At 37.2% G+C, this 20849-nt stretch overlaps 1 protein-coding gene across 1 annotated transcript in view; it reads right to left on the reverse strand.

Moving 5' to 3' along the window:
* Window positions 1–20849, reverse strand: part of DNAH7 (dynein axonemal heavy chain 7) — a 340485-nt gene that overhangs the window by 93587 nt on the left and 226049 nt on the right. Inside the window, exons 45-47 of the mRNA XM_005573795.5 lie at window positions 20597–20777; window positions 17805–17990; window positions 9702–9865 (exon numbers count right to left, since the gene is read on the reverse strand). Of these exons, the coding sequence (XP_005573852.2) occupies window positions 9702–9865; window positions 17805–17990; window positions 20597–20777 (531 nt within the window). The remainder of the gene's footprint in view (window positions 1–9701; window positions 9866–17804; window positions 17991–20596; window positions 20778–20849) is intronic.

Here is a 20849-nt window from a genome sequence, read left to right on the forward strand (position 1 = left end):
AGTCGGAAGTTGCAGTGAGCCGAGATCTCACCACGGCACTCCAGCCTAGTGACAGAGAGAGACTCTGTCTCAAAAAAAAAAAAAAAGGAGCTTAGATAAAAAAGAAAACAGTCTTCTTATCCTCCAATGTGAGCATTATCCTTGTGTCACTCTGGCTGCCATAACAGTATACCACTGACTGACTGGCTTAAACAACAGAATTGATTTTCTCACAGTTCTGGACCCTGAAAGTCCAAGACTAAGGTTTCAGCAGGTTTGGTTTCTGCAGAGCCTCTCTGCTTGACTTGCAGAGAAGTACCTTCTTGCTGTGTCCTATATGGCCTTTGCTGCATGCAAGATGTTCTGGTACTGCTCCCTCTTCTTACAAGGACACCAGTACTATTTGATGAGGGCTCCCCCTTATGATCTCATTTAACCTTAGTTACCTCGTTAAGGGACCTATGTTCTGAGCCAGCATAGTGGCTCACGCTTGTAATCCCAGTGCTTTGGGAGGCTGAGTGGACAGATCACTTAAGCCCAGGAGTTCAAGTCCAGCATGGGCAGCATAGCAAAACCCCATCTCTACAAAAAAGCAATTAGCCCGGCATGGTGGTGTGCACTTCTAGTCCCAGCTACTTGGGAGGCTGAAGTGCGAGGATCACTTGAGTTTGCAGTGAGCCAGGATTGCATCACTGCACTCCAGCCTGGGTGACAGAGTGAGACCGTGTCTTTAAAAAAAAAAAAAAAAAAAAAGAAAGGACTTATATCCAAATACAGTCACGTTGGGAGTTATGGCTTCAACGTAAAAATTTGGTGGGGCAGCATAATTCAGTCTATGACATTAATTATGTAAGAAAAGACATCAAAAGAGTAATGTAACATCTTGGATGCAATTAACTAATGAAAAATCACTCTAAAGAGAGTGAGAGAAGGGAAATTAGATGTGTGAATGTTTTTTTTTTTTTGAGACAGAGTCTGGCTCTGCCGCCCAGGCTGGAGTGCAGTGGCCGGATCTCAGCTCACTGCAAGCTCCGCCTCCCGGGTTCACGCCATTCTCCTGCCTCAGCCTCCCGAGTAGTTGGGACTACAGGCGCCCGCCACCGCGCCCGGCTAGTTTTTTGTATTTTTTAGCAGAGACGGGGTTTCACCGTGTTAGCCAGGATGGTCTCGATCTCCTGACCTCGTGATCCGCCTGTCTTGGCCTCCCAAAGTGCTGGGATTACAGGCTTGAGCCACCGTTCCCGGCCAGATGTGTGAATGTTAAACAGCATTTATGTTTTCCTAAATAAATTGAATTACTCACTCTTGTATCACTTGCACATTTTTTAGCCACAATACCTATGTTCATCCTGTTTATTTGTCCAAAATGCACTTCTCCCCCATCTTTTCCCGTTTAAGTCCTATTCATGTTTGAACATCAGCTCAAAAGCTATGTAGTCCACAAAGCCTCTCTCCATCTCTTTTCTCTCTGAACTTCTTTAGCAATTCATCCATGTTATATTTATGGTACTTGCATATAATGGTAATATTATATTATGGTAATTCTATAATTCCTTAGCTGCATCATCCAACTAAATTGTTTATTCCTTCAAAGGAAGGGTCCGTGCTCATTCTTTATTCTTTTTTTTCCTAGATCAAATAAAGGTTGCATGTGATAATCCACTGATATAGAAATAGTAAAGTCATGGGGCAAACACCATACAAATTAAATAATTCTAAAACTTGAAATTCTCTAAGACATTATCCCTGCACAGAAAATACTTGTCCAATGAGCAGCATTTCAAAACCAGAGGAAAGGACATCTGATGCTAACCGAGACGGACTAGGCTTTTTACAGCCTATTTCCTTCACTGATTACATCTAAAAATGTTGAACAAAATACAAAAAACAACTACTTACAGATTCTAAAAGGTAAATAACAACAAATGAAGGGGAGGAAAATCCTAACTTGAGGAATTATCAGTAATGGGGTAGTGAGTTTTCTAAGTTTTTTCTTTCTTTCTATTTTCTGGCTTAGTGGGGGAACTGTGGAGCAGGCACAGGTAGCAACAACTCAAAATAGATAACTGAAAAAATGATCATATGTGAACCACACAGCATGGGCATAAATCCATGTTTTATTTCATGTTTCGTTTTTTCTTTATTCTCTTTTGTCTCTACCCCAAGGTTAACCCTACTCACAGAGCTGTATTATCACAACAGAAGAAGCAGTGGTGCAGTTACCCAAAACACTGAGCAAAAAAACCTGTCTTTCTGGACAGAAGTAAAAAAAAGAGATCCCTGTTGTGCACAGAATGTAAGGGAAATCCAAATATTTTTCTGCCTTTTTTCTTACCACTTTGCCCCCAATGTTGGCATGAAACTGTGCAATAGCAAGGGAAGAGAAAACTCTGAAGGAACTTCATCATTTGGCCATTAAAAAAGTATACAAAAAGGTGCCCCTGGGATATGGAAAGTGGGGTAGGGGTGGGAGAAATTCTGAGGAGAAAAGACCTGAAGCTGTGCATGCATGGAACACATCTAAAGAAGCACATCAGAGGCTTTAAACAATATCATAAATCCTAGTCCATTTAACTCCTCAGTAATGAATGCCGAGGAGTAGATTCAAACAGTATAGTGAAGGCTTACAAATCTGAACTGACATCGCAACATCACCCACAGAAAGACAGCTAAGAGACTGCTAAACCAAAAAAATCAATCTTATCCAGAAGATTTTGACAGGACCCAGAGTCTCATATTCAAAATTTCTGGAATGCAATCCAAAATTACTCAACACACAAAGAATAAGGATGTGGTTAATTCTCAAAGAAACAGACAGATTTGAAATTACCAGAAAAAAAAACTTTAAAGCAGATATAACCATACTCCATGAGATAAAGGTGAATATTTTTGAAATAAACGGAGACATTCTCAGAAGCAAAAGAAAACCCAAAAAAACGATTATGAGAACCAAATGGAAATTTTAGAACTGAAAAACATAGTATCTGAAATGAAAAGTCCCATACTATGGGCTCAATAGCAGAACAGAGATAACAGAAGAGTCAGTGAAGTTGAAGATAGATGAATATATATGGTCCAATTTGATCAACAAAGGGAGACACTATCAGATTGGATAAAACTATATGATCCAACTGTTAGTTATCTAAAAGATATCCACTTTAAATATAATAATATAGTTATATTAAAAGTAAAATGATGGTAAAAGATATACCATGAAAACACTAATCAAAAGAAAGCTGTACCGGCAATAGTAATGTCAGAAAAAATAGACTTCAGAACAAGAAAACTATCAAGGATAAAGGGGGACATATGCAACGACAAAAGGGTCAATTCATCAAGAAGACATAATAGTCTTTAATGTGTATGCCTCTAACAACAGAGCTCCAAAATAAATAAAGCTAAAACTGGTAAGACTGAAGAGAGAACAAGTAGACAGAAAACTAGCAAGGATATTGAAGCCATGAACAACAGTATCAAACAAATCAACCTAACCAACTTGCAAAATGCCCTTCACTCAATAATAGTCAGGACATTTTTTTCCGAGTGCACATGGAACATTACAAATATAGACAAGATTTATGCCATAAAACAAACCTTAAAAAATTTTAAACAACTGGAATCATACAATGATAGTCTGAAAATAACAAATAAATTTGAAATTAAAAACAGTACCAAAAATACCCTAAAAGTCTCCAAGTATTTGGAAATTAAAAAATATATTTCTGAAAAATCCATGAATCAAAGAGGAAATTTCTTTTTTTTTTTTTTTTTTTTGAGACAGAGTCTCACGCTGTTGCCCAGGCTGGAGTGCAGTGGCGCGATCTCGGCTCACTGCAAGCTCCGCCTCCCGGGTTCCCGCCATTCTCCTGCCTCAGCCTCCTGAGTAGCTGGGACTACAGGCGCCCGCCACCGCGCCCGGCTAATTTTTTGTATTTTTAGTAGAGACGGGGTTTCACTGTGGTCTCGATCTCCTGACCTTGTGATCCGCCCGCCTCGGCCTCCCAAAGTGCTGGGATTACAGGCTTGAGCCACCGCGCCCGGCCCATAGAGGAAATTTCAAAAAAAAATTAGAAAATACTTTAAAGGAAATGAAAATTAAAATAAAACAACAAAATCTGTGCTATATAGCTAAAGCAATACTCAATGTGAAACGTATAGCATTAAATCCATGGATTAGAAAGGAAAAATCTAGAATCAATAACCTTCCACCTTAGGAAACCAGAGACATAAAAGCAATTTATGCCTAAAGCAAACAGAAGCAAAGAAATAATAAATATTAGAGAAGAAATCAGTAATACCAAAAACAAAAAAAGAATGGAGAAAAACAATGCAACCAAAGGCTTGCTCCTACATAGGATCAACAAAATTTATCAAACTCTAGCCAGATTGACCAAGAAAATAGAAAGAATACACAAATTATCAATATCAGAAGTGATAGGTGAGATTATCATTACAGACTCTATAGACATTAAATAAATATTAAAGAAATACTATAAACAACTCTCTGTTCATACATTTAACAGCTTAGATGAAACTGAGCAATTTCTGAAAAGACAGAAACTGCCAAAACTCAGGAAGAAACAGATCTCCTGGATAGACCTGTTACTATTTTAAAAATTGAATTTATAGATAAAATCTTTCAACAATATAAAAATTCCAGGCACAGATAATTTCTTTGGTCATTTCCGTAAAACATTTAAGAAAGAAATAATTCTAATTCTACATGATCTTTTCCACAAAATAGGAAAGAAGACGTCCCAATTCCTTTTATGAGGCCAGCATTACTCTGAAACCAAAACCATACAGACATCACAACAAAATAAAACACAGATCAATATACCTCATGAATGTTAATGCAAAACTCTTCAAATCACATTAGCAAATTGAATCCAAAAATATATAAATAGGAGAATACATTATGACCAAGTAGAGTTTAATCTGGAAAAGCAAGGCTAGTTCAACATTCAAAAATCAATCAGTATAATTTACCATTTTAACAGACTAAACATAAAAAAACTGTAGGATCAACTCAATAGATGCAGAAAAAACATTTCACCAAATTTAACATCCATTAATGCTAAAAACTATCAGCAAACTAGGAACAGAAGGGAGTCTCTTTCACATGATACAAAGGAGGTACAAAAACCTACAGCTAATATCACATGTGATAGTAAAAAACTGATTCTCTCTAAGATTAGGTAAAAGGCAACAGCGTCCGATTTCATCAACCCTGTTCATCATTATGCTGGAAGCCCTTGTCAGTGCAATAAGCTAAGAAAAAGAAATAAAAGGCATACAGATTAGAAAGTAGTAAGTTAAACTGTCACTAATTGCAGACAGCATGATTGTCTATATATAAAATATTCCAATAAATCTATATAAAATATCCTAGAACTAATAAATGAGTTTATTAAAGCTATAGGGTAAAAAGTCAATATTCAAAAATAAACTGCTTTCCTAATGAACAGTTGAACACAATCTTTTAAGTACCACATAGAAATAAAAGAAATACTGTATATAAATCTAACAACAAAACACTGACGAAAGAAATCAAAGAAGACCTAAGTACATAAAGAAATACACTGTGTTCATATATTAGAAAACATACTAAGTTGTTAATTATTCTCAAATTGATCTTAGATTCAATTAGTACCAATACGAATCCCAGGAAGATTTTGTGTAGCCATTTAAAAATTGATTCAAACATTTATATTTAGAGGTAACAACTAGATAAGACAATTTTGAAAAAGAAGAACAAATGTGAAAGATATACTACCTGATTTTGAGGCTTAATATGCTTCAATAATCAAAGAAATATGGTATTTACATCAAAATGAACAGGTCAATGGATCAGAGAACTCAGTAACAAACCCACAATGATTTTCAACAAAGATGTAAAGCCAACCTGATTTTAAAAAGGATAATATTTTCAACAAATTGTGCTGGAACAATTGTATTTTCTCTCTCTCTCTTTTTCTCTTTCCTCTCTCCCCTCACCCCCAACCCTCTCTCCTCATATTGTGTGTGTGCAGTTATACACAAACAAATCTTTTGTTGTTCCATATCCAGCTAATAACTATATCAAACTTATTTTCCCCAGACAACAGTCTTAATGTAACAACTTTTTTATTCAAAGACAGGATGTTTGTGACTTCAGCTTATATTCAATTTTAAAGATCTGGGCTTCCATAGAATAACATATTAGACGAATAAAATTTTAAAGGAGACATTCTTCAATGTAGATAAAAAAGAAAATACTAGTTTATAAAATGCACCAATAATTGTGGAAAGCTGTATGCAACAAACTCATTTAAATAGCTTCACCCCTGGATGAATACAAATTCTGAATTCAAAATGAACAAGCACTATATTTACTTGCTTACTTCTTCTCCATTATTATTTTGTTTTTTTTTTTTAACAAGAAAATGTTTTTCTCCACATAATCTCTCTCTCTCTCTTACTTCCACCATCAAACATTCTTGAATCTACAAAGGCTTTAAAATCAGTGGTTCCCAAATGGAAATTGAATTTTTATAGCACTCAATGTTCCAAGTTTTGACAGTGTGTATTCTTTTGTTACTGTCTAGAGAGGATTGTTATTTGGTGCTTTTGTGGGCTTTTTGAAAACACAAACTTCTAACAGTAAAAATACATGTTCACAGCAGTTGCACAGACCACAGATTTTGAATATAAAGCAGCAGTACATTTCAGAGTTTTGATATTTTCTTTTTTACACACACATAAATTCATAAAAACAGACAAGGAAAGGTGTTATTCTTCTCAGTTATTATTGCTACTGAATTAAACCTAATATATCTCTCTCCTACAGAAATGAAAACTTACTTTTTTAAAAAGCAGAGTTATATCAGATACAGGTCTGATCTACTTACCAAGCTGTTAAACAATCTTAATCCTTTACCCGTGAAATGTTCAGATACAATCTAATTGTATTTAATGTTATCACTAACCTTTGAAATTCTAATTAGCCAGGGACCTTTAGGTGTCAACAGCCCCAAAAGTTAATTATATTCTAACTTGCCCAAATTTATAGATTCTTCCAGGTTTCCTAAATAATCATCTCCTCACTCAGCTGAGATAATATGTGAAAAGCACTTAGCACAGGATTAGGTCCTCTGTGAGTTCCCAATATTAGATATTACCATTGTCAAGCAAGACTTTCGGGGAATGGAAGAGGGCACTGCACAGGTAAAGAAGATACTTAGCTAATACTTCAAAGTGATCACTTTAAACCTGTTTACTGAAAGCTTTCCGTATAAGATTACCAAAAAATATTTTGAAAAGAAGCCAAGAATGAAAATTATTAATATTTTCTTTAGTATAGTTGCTACCATAACTTTTTGCTAATATTTCAACATTTTTACAAATGAATAGCAAAGATGTAGGCATTATGACTCATTAACATCATTTTTTATCTCTGTCCCTCCCAAAATGTGAGTGTGTTGTCTTGAAAAATAATCACTGAACAGTTTAGAATCTTATGTGCAGATATATCCATCAACAGTTCTATTTTTTTGAAATATGACTAGACCCAAAAATAAGGGTATGTTTACTTGCTAGAAAACAAGATGCAATTTGTCCTCTGATGATGGATATAGTGGTTAGAGATGTCCTGCTAGGCAGAACCATGATATATAAATTGCAAATCAAAACAATGACTACCACTTCAGTAACTACTAACATGTAGGACATGACCAGCTACGTTCATAAGAGCTTGAGAAGAGCCAAAGCTCTTTTCTGAGATAAAAACAATAACAAAAGCAGCAAAAATTTGACTATTTTCATGCTGTAGCTAATTGGTCCAGCTAGGTAAAAGTGAAAGTAAAAGTTAGACTTCCAAAATTTCAGAAATCTCCCACCTGTGTCAATCTGTAAGGTATATTCTAACGCTAAACATCAGCACAAACTGCCTGTATGCCACATGTTAAGTAATTCAACAATGAGCTGCTTTTCTGTACTTGGTAAAAGGCACTTAAAAATCTGCTAAAATCTTGGCCGGGCGCGGTGGCTCAAGCCTGTAATCCCAGCACTTTGGGAGGCCGAGACGGGCGGATCACGAGGTCAGGAGATCGAGACCATCCTGGCGAACACGGTGAAACCCCGTCTCTACTAAAAAATACAAAAAACTAGCCGGGCGAGGTGGCGGGTGCCTGTAGTCCCAGCTACTCGGGAGGCTGAGGCAGGAGAATGGCGTAAACCCGGGAGGCGGAGCTTGCAGTGAGCTGAGATCTGGCCACTGCACTCCAGCCTGGACCACAAAGCGAGACTCCGTCTCAAAAAAAAAAAAAAAAAAAAAAAAATCTGCTAAAATCTTTATTTTAGCAGCCAGCTAATGCACATATTTATCATTGATCTAGATTATCTATTTTCTCCTTTGATTAATTTAGATTATTGGATCAGAGTACCCAGTATTTTAGTTCCCCAAAGTAAAGCTTTGTAATCTTTTCTTTAAATAAACAAAATAAATTTAACTTTAGCTCCTGAAAAAGTTGGTCTCTCTAACTACAGTTTACTTGGTTAAAAAACAAGAACTATGCGGTACAACTTTTTCTTTTTGCTTTAGTTATCAGAAAGCTTTGTACTTAATTCAGGGCCCAGCTATAGGAATTAGCTTGTCTCCAATTCTAACAGTAACTACTCCTTAACTTCCTCTAGTGGTCTCATCAGATTTTATCTTGTTTTGTATTATAATCATATTGCACATACCTCAAATTCTTGTAGAACATTTAGTAAATGAATGCTAAAGAAATCCATATGTCAGGATAATTTATTGAAAAATAAATGTGTTCACCAGAGTTTTAATTTGTAAACTGATTTTCATAAATACTATATACATAAAATTTAGGAATAACTAGCCTCCACATTTAGTGTTTACTTCTATTTTAAAAGTTCACATGCCTCAACCATTTTTACTTTAAAAAGTACCATCATATTACTACTTTTTCATAGTAACCTAACAACTAGTCAAAACAGTCATGTAACACACAGAATTTCCTACTGATAGTAGGAAATATCTGTGCTATTGTTAACATGCTAAAACTCCGAGAAAACTGGCCAAGTGAAAAAAGGCTCATGGTAATGTGAACTTGGAAATAACACAAGATTGTCCTCACACTGTGACAGGCTGAAGTCCTTGGTTTCTGGGAGGTGAGACCTGGATGAGAGGGTGAGGTAGACAAGCCTTTAATAGTCTCCCAGCCCAGTCTACACAGGTTTTCTCTACTAACCAGGAAATTACAGGTATAGTGGCTACTATTCCCTATCAGTGTAGGACCCAGAAATACATCTATCTAATTTAAAACAGTCCCACACTAGGGATTAAGAGAATTTGGAACACCCTGCCCAATCAACCGCCAATGGCATGCTAATGCACATTTCATTAATCTCCAATAACAAAACCCTGTATTTTATGGAAATGAAAATTTTGGACTTCCCTTACTTAAGGCAGGGTTTTGCTCTATTTGCTAAAAATTAATGTTTAAAAATTAAGTAAAAGTCATCTGGTTGGTTTGTTTACTACAGTGTCTAATATTCAACTATTATAATATTAATAAGAGAAGGAAGTGATTACTCATATTTAATTTTACTAGTTAAGTAATTTTTTTAATACTGTAAAAGTTTGCTACCTAAAATTGTTAGAAGGAACACAGATAAATCTACTGATTATTTAATAAAGACCATTTATGAGAAAAAATTTTTCTTACATTATGATTATCCCATTATCAATGGAAAATGAGTCAGAAGGTAATCCAGCAATATTCCAAGTTCGAATTGTCACAGCTTCTCCCAGGGTACCCATAAGAGAGCAATCATCTGAGCAGGGGATATCTCTTCCTTTGCACAAAGTTGTCCACTCTTTAGTTTGGTTCTTTAGAATATACACAGAAAGATAAAGAAATGAGACTAGAGGTTATCAAAAGCATGCTTTATAATTCCTCAATTTACACTGTATTCATTGAGTCAACAAACCATTGTGGAAACTCTACCTCAAAAATGGTTTGTGTCTCTCAGATTCTTATTTCAAATAAAATTCTAATTGAGAAGGTCAGCTATGTACTCAACATATTCAATATTAAGATAAAGTCTAGATTAAGCACTTAAGTCACAATTTTGTATCTGGAAAAAATGATTACCAATTGTTATTATAAAGATTCATTTTCAAAGCTACTCCTATCAAATTACCAATCACATTTTTCACAGAAGTTGGAAACAGTATTCTAAAATTCATATGTAACCAATAAAGAGCCCGAATAGCCAAAGCTATCCTTAGCAGAAAGAACAAAGCCAGAGGCATCACATTATCTGACGTTGAACTATACTACAAGGCTCCAATAACCAAAACAGCATGATACTGGTGCAAAAACATAGACCAATGGAACAGTATAGAGAGCACAGAAATAAAGCTGTACACCTACAAGCATCTGATCTTTGACACAGTCGACAAAAATAAGTAAAGGGGAAAGGACCCCCTATTCAATAAATGGTGCTAGGATAACTGGCTAGCCATATGCAGAGGACTGAAATTGGACCCCTTCATTACACCATACACAAAAATCAACTCAAGATGAAATAAAGACTTAAATGTAAAACCTAAAACTATAAAACCTTAGAAGAAAACCTAGGAAATACCATTCTAGACATCGGCCCTGGCAAAGATTTAATGGCAAGGATGCCAAAAACAGTTGCAACAAAAACAAAAATTGACAAATAGGACCTAATTAAACTAAAGAGCTTCTTCAGCAAAATAAACTATCAGCAGAGTAAACAGACAAACTACAGAATGGGGAGAAATATTTGCAAACTATGCATCTGACAAAGGTCTATATATCTAGAATCTATAAAGAACTTAAACAAATTAACAAGCAAATAAAACAACCCCATTAAAAAGTAGGCAAAGGACACGAACAGACACTTCTCAACAGAAGACATACATGCAGTCACAAGGAAAAAATGCTGAACATCACTAGTCAGAGAAATATAAATCCAAACCACAATGAGATACCATCTCACAGCAATCAGAATGGCTTTTGTTAAAAGTGAAAAAACAACAGATGCTGGCAAGGTCGCAGAGAAACGGGACTGCTTATACACAGCTGGTGGGAATGTAAATTAGTTCAGCCATTGTGCAGAGCAGTGTGGTGATTTCTCAAAGAACCCAGAACTATTATTCAACCCAGCAACCCCATTACTGGGTATACGCCCAAAGAAATATAAATTGTTCTACCATAAAAACACATGCATTCTGTGATGGTTAATACTGAGTGTCAACTTGATTGGATTGAAGGATGCAAAGTATTGATCCTGGGTGTGTCTCTGAGGATGTTGTCAAAGGAGATTAACATTTGAGTCAGTCGGCTGGGAAAGGCAGACCCACCCTTAATCTGGGTAGGCACCATCTAATCCACTGCCAACAGAGCCAGGATATAAAGCAGGCAGAAAAAAGTGAAAAGGCTAGACTGGCTTAGCCTTTCAGCCTACATCTTTCTCCCATGCTGGATGTTTCCTGCCCTCAAACGTCAGACTCCAAGTTCTTCAGTTTTGGAACTCAGACTGGCTTTCTCCCTCCTCAGCTTGCAGACGGCCTATCGTGGGACCTTGTGATCCTGTGAATTAATACTACTTAATAAACTCCCATATATATACACACACACATATGTGTGTATTTATCCTATTAGTTCTGTCCTTTTAGAGAATCCTATTAGTTCTGTTCCTCTAGTAGTTAATACCACTTAACAAACTCATATATATATGTATATATATCCTATTAGTTCTGTCCCTCTAGAGAATCCTGATAGATATGTGTATGTTCATCGCAGCACTATTCACAATAGCGAAAACATAGAATCAACTCAAATGGTACATATACACCGTGGAATACTATGCAGCCATAAAAAGAGTAAGATCATGTCCTCTGCAGCAACATGGGTGGAACTAGAGGCCATTAACCTAAGCAAACTAATGCAGGAAAAGAAAACCAAATACTGCATGTTCTCACTTATAAGTGGGAGCTAAATGATGAGAAGGCATGGACACAAAGAAGGGAGCAATAGACACTGGGGCCTACTTGAGGGTGGAGGGTGGGAGAAGGGTAAAGATTGAAAAACTACCTACTAGATACTATACTTATCACCTGGGTGATGAAATAATTTGTACACCAAACCCTGGGGACACACAATTTACTTATGTAAAAAACCTGCACATGTACCCCTGAACCTAAAAGTTTTTTGTTTTTTTTTTTTTTTAAAAAAAGCTTCACTTCACAAAGTAGTTGGGACCACCACATTTTTTCTAAGTATTTTCTTTATGTTACAAATATCTAGCACATACAATATTATAGTAGAAAAGTAAATCCATTTTGAACCAGTAGGAGAGATGGAAAACATTTACTTCTGACTCACATGCCTTGTCAGTGGCTACGGCAAGGCATTTCAGTGCCAGTAAGGATCAGGGTACATACAGCAGTTTGTGAGACTCTACCTGGAGGACAGTCTGTAGGATGCACAGGAACCCAGGAGGGGTACTACAAGCCAAGGTTTGTGTTCAGAAAGTCAGAAGTCAACATCCAAGTTGAGTTTATAAATCAAAGATTTCAGAAATGGTGAAAGACAGAACTGGAGAGAAAGGAGTTAGGAGAAGGCAAGGGGAAGGTGGGTGTGTATGGTACTGGTACCAGCCTCTGGGTTGATGAGGGTGCTGGGTTCTCAAAGGTGGCGCTGGCTGAGAGGCCATGCTGGGCATTGCCATCTCCCTCAGGCTCCTGCTGAGTAGGTTGGACCAACATTCCTTGAGGTTTGCACAAGAAAGGGCATCACAGTTTTGGGGGACTTGATGACATTCATGACCTTGATAAGCCTGTTAATATTATGTAGAATTCCCCACAACTGGATCTGTATGATGTTCCATCATAATTCAGGTTATGCATCTTTGGCAGAAATATCACAGAAATCATGTGCTCTTCTCATTGCATCCATCAGATGGCACACAATTTCAAATTGTTCATTTACTGATGACACTAATTTTTATCACTTGATTAAAGTGTTGTCTGCCAGGCTTCTGTGTCATAATTATATGAGCTTATGTGTGATTATAGATTCTTCAGATGGTGGGATGCAACGCAAAGACACTCAGATAAATGAAAGGCAGAACTCTGTTAGTTATAGCTCCAAATGAGAGAAGGCTGCACACAGGGCCACACAGGGTGTTGTCAGGAGACAGAGTAGCATCAAGCCAGAGCTGTGGGAGTTAGTTTATATGTGGTAAATGGGATGGAATTAGCTGGGTTTCACAGGTTTCCTGGGGACTGGGTATTTTGAATCATTCTGTGGTTGCAAGGAAGAAGGGGCTGTCCTTGGTATCTGGGGGCCTTTGGAAGCTATCTATTGTAACCCAGGAGTGTTCGAGCCTAATAAAGAAAATGGCTGGGGTGAGGGCTTAGCAAACTACTTACGAGAAAGAATTCTGAGTTTTTAACTATTATTTAAAATGGTTAAGGCAGCATTTGTGAAATATTATATTATAATCTCCCCACTGTTAAATTGCTCTTTTCCATATTCCTTTTGCAGGTAATAAGCATTCTGTAGGGAGATATTTTGTAACCATGAAAATGCCCTGTTTTTGTCAAACATTCAATTTTTTCATTATTAATTTATGTCAGCATAGATTCATCTTTTTCATATTTTATCCAATGAGTTATAATATATTCCTGCCACTATTTATTGTGATGCTGAAATTGTTCAAGTTTGGACAGTGGGAACACTCTTAAGCTAAATTCTGTGTCCTTTTGACATAACCCCATCCTTCTCTGGGTACTTCCTTACTCAAAAAAGACATTTCAGTTTTATCTTATAGTGAAGTCCAAGATAGCCACAGATAATCTTCCTCCTTTAAGCTCAGCTGACTAGCAACCATAATTCCATCTGCAAAGTCCCTTTGCCATGTAACGTGGCATAGTTACAGGTATAACACTTGGAGGTGAAGATCATAGGGGCCCAAATTCTCCCTATCATAAGTACTTAATAAATATCGCCTGGCTATTTGATTTGGTTGTTGATACAAGGAACAGATGGTAAAGCTATGTAGGGAGGAGGGACAGATAGCACTTCCAGTTTGAGTTGTATACACAGTTGCTTCTGGCATGTTTTATTTTTTATTTATTTATTTATTTTAATTTTATTTTGAGATGGAATCTCACTCTGTCACCCAGGCTGGAGTGCAGTGGCAAGATTTTGGGTCACTGCAACCTCTGCCTCCTGGGCTCAAGCAATCCTCCCACCTCAGCCTCCAAGTAGGACTGGGACTACAGGCACACACCACCATGCCCGGATAATTTCTTATATTTTTTGTAGAGACAAGGTTGTACTATGTTCCCTAGGCTGGTCTCAAACTCCTGAACTCAAGCAATCTGCCCACCTCAGCCTCCCAAACTGCTGGGATTACAGGTGTAAGCCAGCTCACCCAGCACTACTGGCATGTTTTGTTCTATTTGTTTCCAGGCTGCAGGTTGGCCTACGGACATTTTGGAGAGGTCTGCAAGCTTTCTTGGATCTAGCCTGATGCTGGAGTAGGCATGCTAGCCTGTGACATAGGGAAGAAGTAGAGAAAATAGAAGCAGTATTTTCTGCAGAATGCTCTGTTTAGAGTTGACAGGTATAGTATGTTACCACAGACGAATTCTGGATTAGCAATTTAAGAGGCCTAATTACATGTTTATAAGGGTGTAATATCAGAGAACAACCAAAATGAGCATGGAGGACTCTGAACAAGCATCTCAAAATTCAAGCCAATGGCCTTGGCTGGTAAGCAGGTGATGGTGGATTTGCTGGCATAAGGTCATGATAAAAAAAAAAAAAAGGGAGATAGAGAGATGTTAGAAATGGAAAACTGGCCATTAAGAGTGTCATCTTGGTGAAAATACCCAACACCATTAAAATAGTTTCAACTTTGGTTATTGGCAGATAAAGTTCAATTAGAAGGTTTAATAAGGTCATGAAAAAAAAAAGGGGGGAGATAGAGAGATGGTAGAAGTGGAAAACCGGCCATTAAGAGTGTCATCTTGGTGAAAATACCCAACACCATTAAAATAGTTTCAACTTTGGTTATTGGCAGATAAAGTTCAATTAGAAGGTTCAAATTAATTCAAATCCAGGGCTTGTATGTTCTTAACAGCACTGTAGGATTCTGTTTTGGGAATTGGCACAGGCATTGTAATTGAGTGCTGTGGGCCCAGTTACCCTGGAAGAATTGGAGTTTCCTATGTTTTATTTATAAAAAGTGCCAGGAACTCTATAAAAGAGTTGATAAATAATTGATGACTACTCATATTCAAGTTTGGAGGGGAAATGCAGATATTTATTGAGGGCCCTTGATATCTAGAGACTTGAAACCCTTTGATGTCAGAAAAGGACCAAATTTTGTAGGCCTTTTAGTTTGGGTTCCCTGAAGCAGATTGTGGGATGAAGATTCCTATGAGGTGACATGCTGAGGAAAGGATGCAGGAGGAAGCATGACAAGAAGGAGTAGAAGCCAATAAAGGACCAGCCTAAGTTCTGCAGCGGGTGGCCTCATTAGATGCCACAGGGAACCTCCACAGTGTAAGCTATTCCTTGGAGCTGTCCCAACCAGAGGGAAGGGAGAGAGACTCCCATGCTCCCTTCAATTATTCATTAAGGGCTGCTCAAGAGGCAATTACAATCCCAGGCACTTCTTGCTCTCCAAACATTGGGTAAAGTGGGTTCTAGGAACCCAAGGGAAGGCTGACAGAAAGAGCCACAGGTGCTAGTTGTTGAGTGTGAAAGCACACAGAAGCCAGGAAGGGCTCTGGCCAGAGTCCTGATGTTTGCCATCCAACCCTTACACTGAGAACTGAATGAGACAGTTTTGATGGGAAATAAACTGCTCGCTGTTTTGACCTGAGAGAAACAGATAAAAGAGTGAAGATGACAAAATGGGACTCAGAGACTTAATCCACAGGAATTCCTTCCTGTGATGTGAGAGTGACATGAGAGAATTGTTAAGGAAAGTAAAAACTTAGGTTGATCTAGTGAAGCAAGGAAGGAATAAAATTGCCTTCAATCCTTCACAGAGATGAGGTGGCATGGGATGAAGTGACTACTTGAATCAAGGGTTCGGACAGTGAATGAGTTCACAGAAGGCACTCTGAGCTTTGGCATGTCTTGTATCTAAGTTGAATGTGGCTTTGTGTCTGTCAGTAAATTTCCAAAGTCTCAGTTCAGGTGCTTAAGACACCCTTGAAGCACTTGTGTGGTGGTCTGACTAGCAGCCCCCCATTCTGATAGTAGCCAGGTGATGATGGCAAAGTCTGAAGATGCAGTCCCTTGGAGTGAGTCTGTCAGAGGAGGCCTGGTTGGGAGGATGATACATCTAGCTCTCCAAGCACTGGGTAAAGTGGATTCTGCTACTGCACGAGGTAGTGCTAATACACTTTCTGCTGAGCTCTGGAATACTAGACGGGAGCCAGTGCAGTCACCGAGGGGTGAGCTCTGAACCAGCAGGGAAAGGTAGGGGTGGCTGAAGCCACTCCTTTTATTGTTCAAAATGTCAATGTAGGAGAGTAGGAAGAGTGCTAAATTAGGATGCAGGTAACCACCAAGTGCTAAAGACAGAAGCACCCACTAGGTGAGGGTTTTAAACATGCAGTTAAAAACACCACCACCAATTAAAGTATAACAGTGGCACCAAGAGTCAACCCTCCTCAGGAGACAGTGTTGAAATTAAATGAGGCTCAACTGAGACCATGTGCAAGCCAATGCTCAGTGAAATTATAAAGCCCTACACAAAGGAGGCTTAATATGTACTGTTTCTCGTTTGACACCAAAAACTATTGCCAAACGTTCTGAATTCCTCCCTTCTTTTATTCTCATTATCATCCCTCCCATTTTTTCTTTCAGTTATCTTAATTTTTCTAAATCTCTCTGCCCACTTTGATAGGGCCATGACCCCGGTTGGATTCCAGTTCCATTTTTCTAAAAAGAGCTGAAGAGTATGCTGGGTCTCTCATTCAGTAAAAACTAAAAAGTGGAAGAGAAAAGCAGGAAGAATAATTAGGATTAACTCCTAGGGTTAGGTGTTGGGCCAGGGAGAAGAAAGAGGCAGAATCAGTCAGAGAGGTGGGAAGCAAGGCAGGGAACGTGGTGTTTGTTTTCTAAGGAACAAAGCCACTTATCAACAGGGTTTTAGGCAGGCTCACCTTTTCCTCCCCTCAAGTTTCATTCTCTGAAAAGATTTTGAAATGGCTTGTTATTGAGACTGATAGGAAACAGCTGATGAAGTACACGCACACACACACACTCACACACACACACACACACACACACACTCACACACATACACTCACACACACACACACACACTCACACACATACACTCACACACACACACACACAGAGAGAGAGAGAGTCCTGATACCTTTTTACAGTACTTGCTTAGGAACTGAGATTTTATCAGTATAGGGTACCATTTTCCCATTACTTTTAAAAAAAAATTTTTTATTTTTAATCAGGCGGCCCCAAACTAGAATAGGTTCAGAGACTCCCCATTTTCACATTACATTTTAAAGTAGATATTTTTGTTTTTAAAACAATTAGATTTTTGAAGAGTGTATTACATGGCGCCTTTTGGCTAACCAGCTAATTTATATAATAACTAAAATACACAAGTAGAAATCATGTAAAAATATCTTCCTCACTATACTTATCAAAAAACTGAAACCAAAGTAAAACAAAACCTCGAAGGGTAATACTGGCTGTGATGGGCAGAGGGTCAGGAAGAGATGGAGTAGCGTCCCTTACCTGTCTATAGGTGGATGTGAAGGCTCCGAGGTAAGCAACCACTCCTGAGGAAATGAGGATATCCCCGGTCAAGTTGATGTACAGCTGCCCTAGCTCCAGAGCTGTGTGGCTCCATCGAGTTTTCTCACCTCCAAGGCCTCCAATCAACTGTTCAGCTCGTTCTAATTTTTTGCTGCACAGGTCAACCTCAAAAATAAAAGTGAGCTTTTATCAGTATTTACAAGTACAATAAGTTTAAAATTCTGCAATATTTTACCCTCAGAAGTAAATTATTATTAATATTATGATATATTTATTATTATTATTATTTTTGAGACAGAGTCTTGCTCTGTGGCCCAGGCTGGAGTGCAGTGGCACAATCTCAGCTCACTGCAAGCTCTGCCTCCCAGGTTCACATCATTCTCCTGTCTCAGCCTCCCAAGTAGCTGGGACTACAGGTGCTTGCCACCACACCCGGGTAATTTTTTTGTATTTTTAGTAGAGACAGGTTTTCACTGTGTTAGCCAGGATGCTCTCGATCTCCTGACCTTGTGATCCACCCGCCTCGGCCTCCCAAAGTGCTGGGACTACAGGAGTGAGCCACCGCGCCCGGCGTAAATTATTAGTTTTAATTAGACTTCTGCCTGGGATTTCCTATATCACTATGATATAGTAAAGTCCATGCTATTTTAGAATTTGTAAATATAAAGTGTCTAATTCATGAAATTAATAATGAATGAATATTTATCACATAATGCAAAGAACAGCTCTATTTAAGGAAATGACATACAGTACAGGATACTGAAAGTTAATTAATAAAGACATTCTTCTGCAAATATAGATGTTTTCCCTCCATTTTAAATATCTAGATGCATTTTATTTTAAATATTCCACAAACGTTTTCCCCTCATTTAACTTATGGTTGATTTTATCATGGTCTTAAAGGTTAAATATTTAAAAGATTTAATAATTTATGATTATTTACAAAGGACAATTTTCAGGTTGTTAAACGGTGTCACTCAGGCACTTGTAATTCAGCTTAAATTACGACATCAATCAATAACTGAGAGCCTATTTGGTACATAAGACTGTCAACCAAATATGATCATATGTAATTAAGCAATGTGATAAAAAAGAGATAATTACGAAGGTGCAAACTTGGTGAAAAGTTATTTCAGTTCACACAATAGCAGTATTCCAGCAGAATATGTGAATTATTTTTATTACATTTTTAAGTGCCTTAACATCATTATTCTTGGAAGAAGATGAGATTAAATGAAGCTTATCATGATGTTAAAAAATAATTTACATGAAAAGAGAAATTCAACAATCAACAAAAGCAAAGACATTTAGGTTATTCTGGAATAAGAATTTGGCTTATGCTTTTTACTAATGTTACTAACATTTATATTAAGTCAATGATTTTAGATTAAAAGATGCATGATTCTGTATCAGTTTATCTACAGATAGGTTTGAAAAAAGCAAAGCAAATGGTATGTAATTGTAGTATGTGTGATACTTCCTAAATTTAATTTTTTTCCTTTTAATTTTCCCTTTAAATGTCTTTTGTCTTTCTAGTTTCTTTCCTCACCTATTCTTCTTTCAACAATGTTTATGATAAACTGAATCAGGTCTTAGACTATGACAAAGTTGCCATCAGAAACTACTAAGTAAAAATATTTTAGCTAAAATTTTGCCTCCAAAAGCACATGTTTAATACACATAAATGCATATGTTCATTTCATATTACCGTAAGTTTCTAACATTTTATTATAAAAAATAAATAAAATTTTCAAACATATAGGAGAGTTGAAAAATGTTTAAAGAGGGCAACTGCATAACCATTTATTGATTATATTATTTAAACTAAAACTGATCATTCAAAAATCATGCCATAATAGGTTACACTTCTAAAGATTAGCATAATGTCTTACATTTGTGCAAATATAGAATACAGGATAGATACTATAGAAAGACAAAGTCTGGTGTTCTGGAAAGAGTACAGCTATTACAGTCAGGCTGCCTGAGTTCAGGTCTTAGACTTAATGCTCAGAAGCTGGGTCGACAATGGACAAGTTGCTTGATCTTTCTGTTCTGTACTTTCTTCAAAATGCTACACAATGATTACTTCCCTCAAGAGGTTATTGTGAGAATAAATGGTATAATATGTAATGTTCTTGGAACAACAGGCCCTTGTACATAATAAGCATTCAATAAATGTTGACCATTATAAAATATTATGACCTTTTTCTGGACCGTAATCAGACTTTAGCAGTTAATTTTTCCAAATGGTATCACTAATTGAGAGTAATATTTTTAGTCTTGAAAACATTTTTAGTAGATACTGTATGGCTCTGAGTATTGAGTTCTAATTTCTGCTCTGCCATACAACCTAAATCACTTAACATTTTGGTTCTCAATTTCCTTACTTGCAAAGTGAAAAATGATTAAATAATCTAGCTCAATATTCTAGTAATCTAAGCTAGACAGACTGGCATATATATATATTTTTTGGAAAAGCCCAGAGAATAAATATTTTCGTTTTCGTGAGCCAAGCAGCAGAATTGAGGATATTTATGTATTACACGGGTACTTATACGGCCACTAATATGTAATTATTTTAAAATGTCAAAACTATTATTAGCTCGTGGGCCATACAAAAACAGGCGAGGGGCAGATGTGGCCTGCGGGCCATAGTTTGCCAATCCCTGACCAGGAAAGAAACAGGACTGGTGTGTTACATGCTAGTATGAACATCATTCTTAGTTACGATAATTGAGAATTTGTCCATCTTTTTCTGTATCAGCACATACCTGGTTTTCCAGATCAGCCTTCTTTTGTTTATTTAATTCAAGTGTGTCTTGAAGCCTGGCCAGCTTGTCCTGAACTTCCTTAAGGGCTGCCTGCTTCTTTCTAAGACCATCCATGGCAATTTTAAGCTCCCCTTCAGCTGCAGCCAGTTTTATCTTTTTGGGAGCTACTATTTTTGCCACTCTGCAAAAAGTAAAATTGAAAAATTAAATATTCATTTAATATTCCAGTACACTTTCTACCACTGAATTTACT

Source organism: Macaca fascicularis, chromosome 12 (assembly GCF_037993035.2).
Source record: "Macaca fascicularis isolate 582-1 chromosome 12, T2T-MFA8v1.1".
In the NCBI taxonomy this organism is placed as follows: Eukaryota; Metazoa; Chordata; class Mammalia; order Primates; family Cercopithecidae; genus Macaca; species Macaca fascicularis.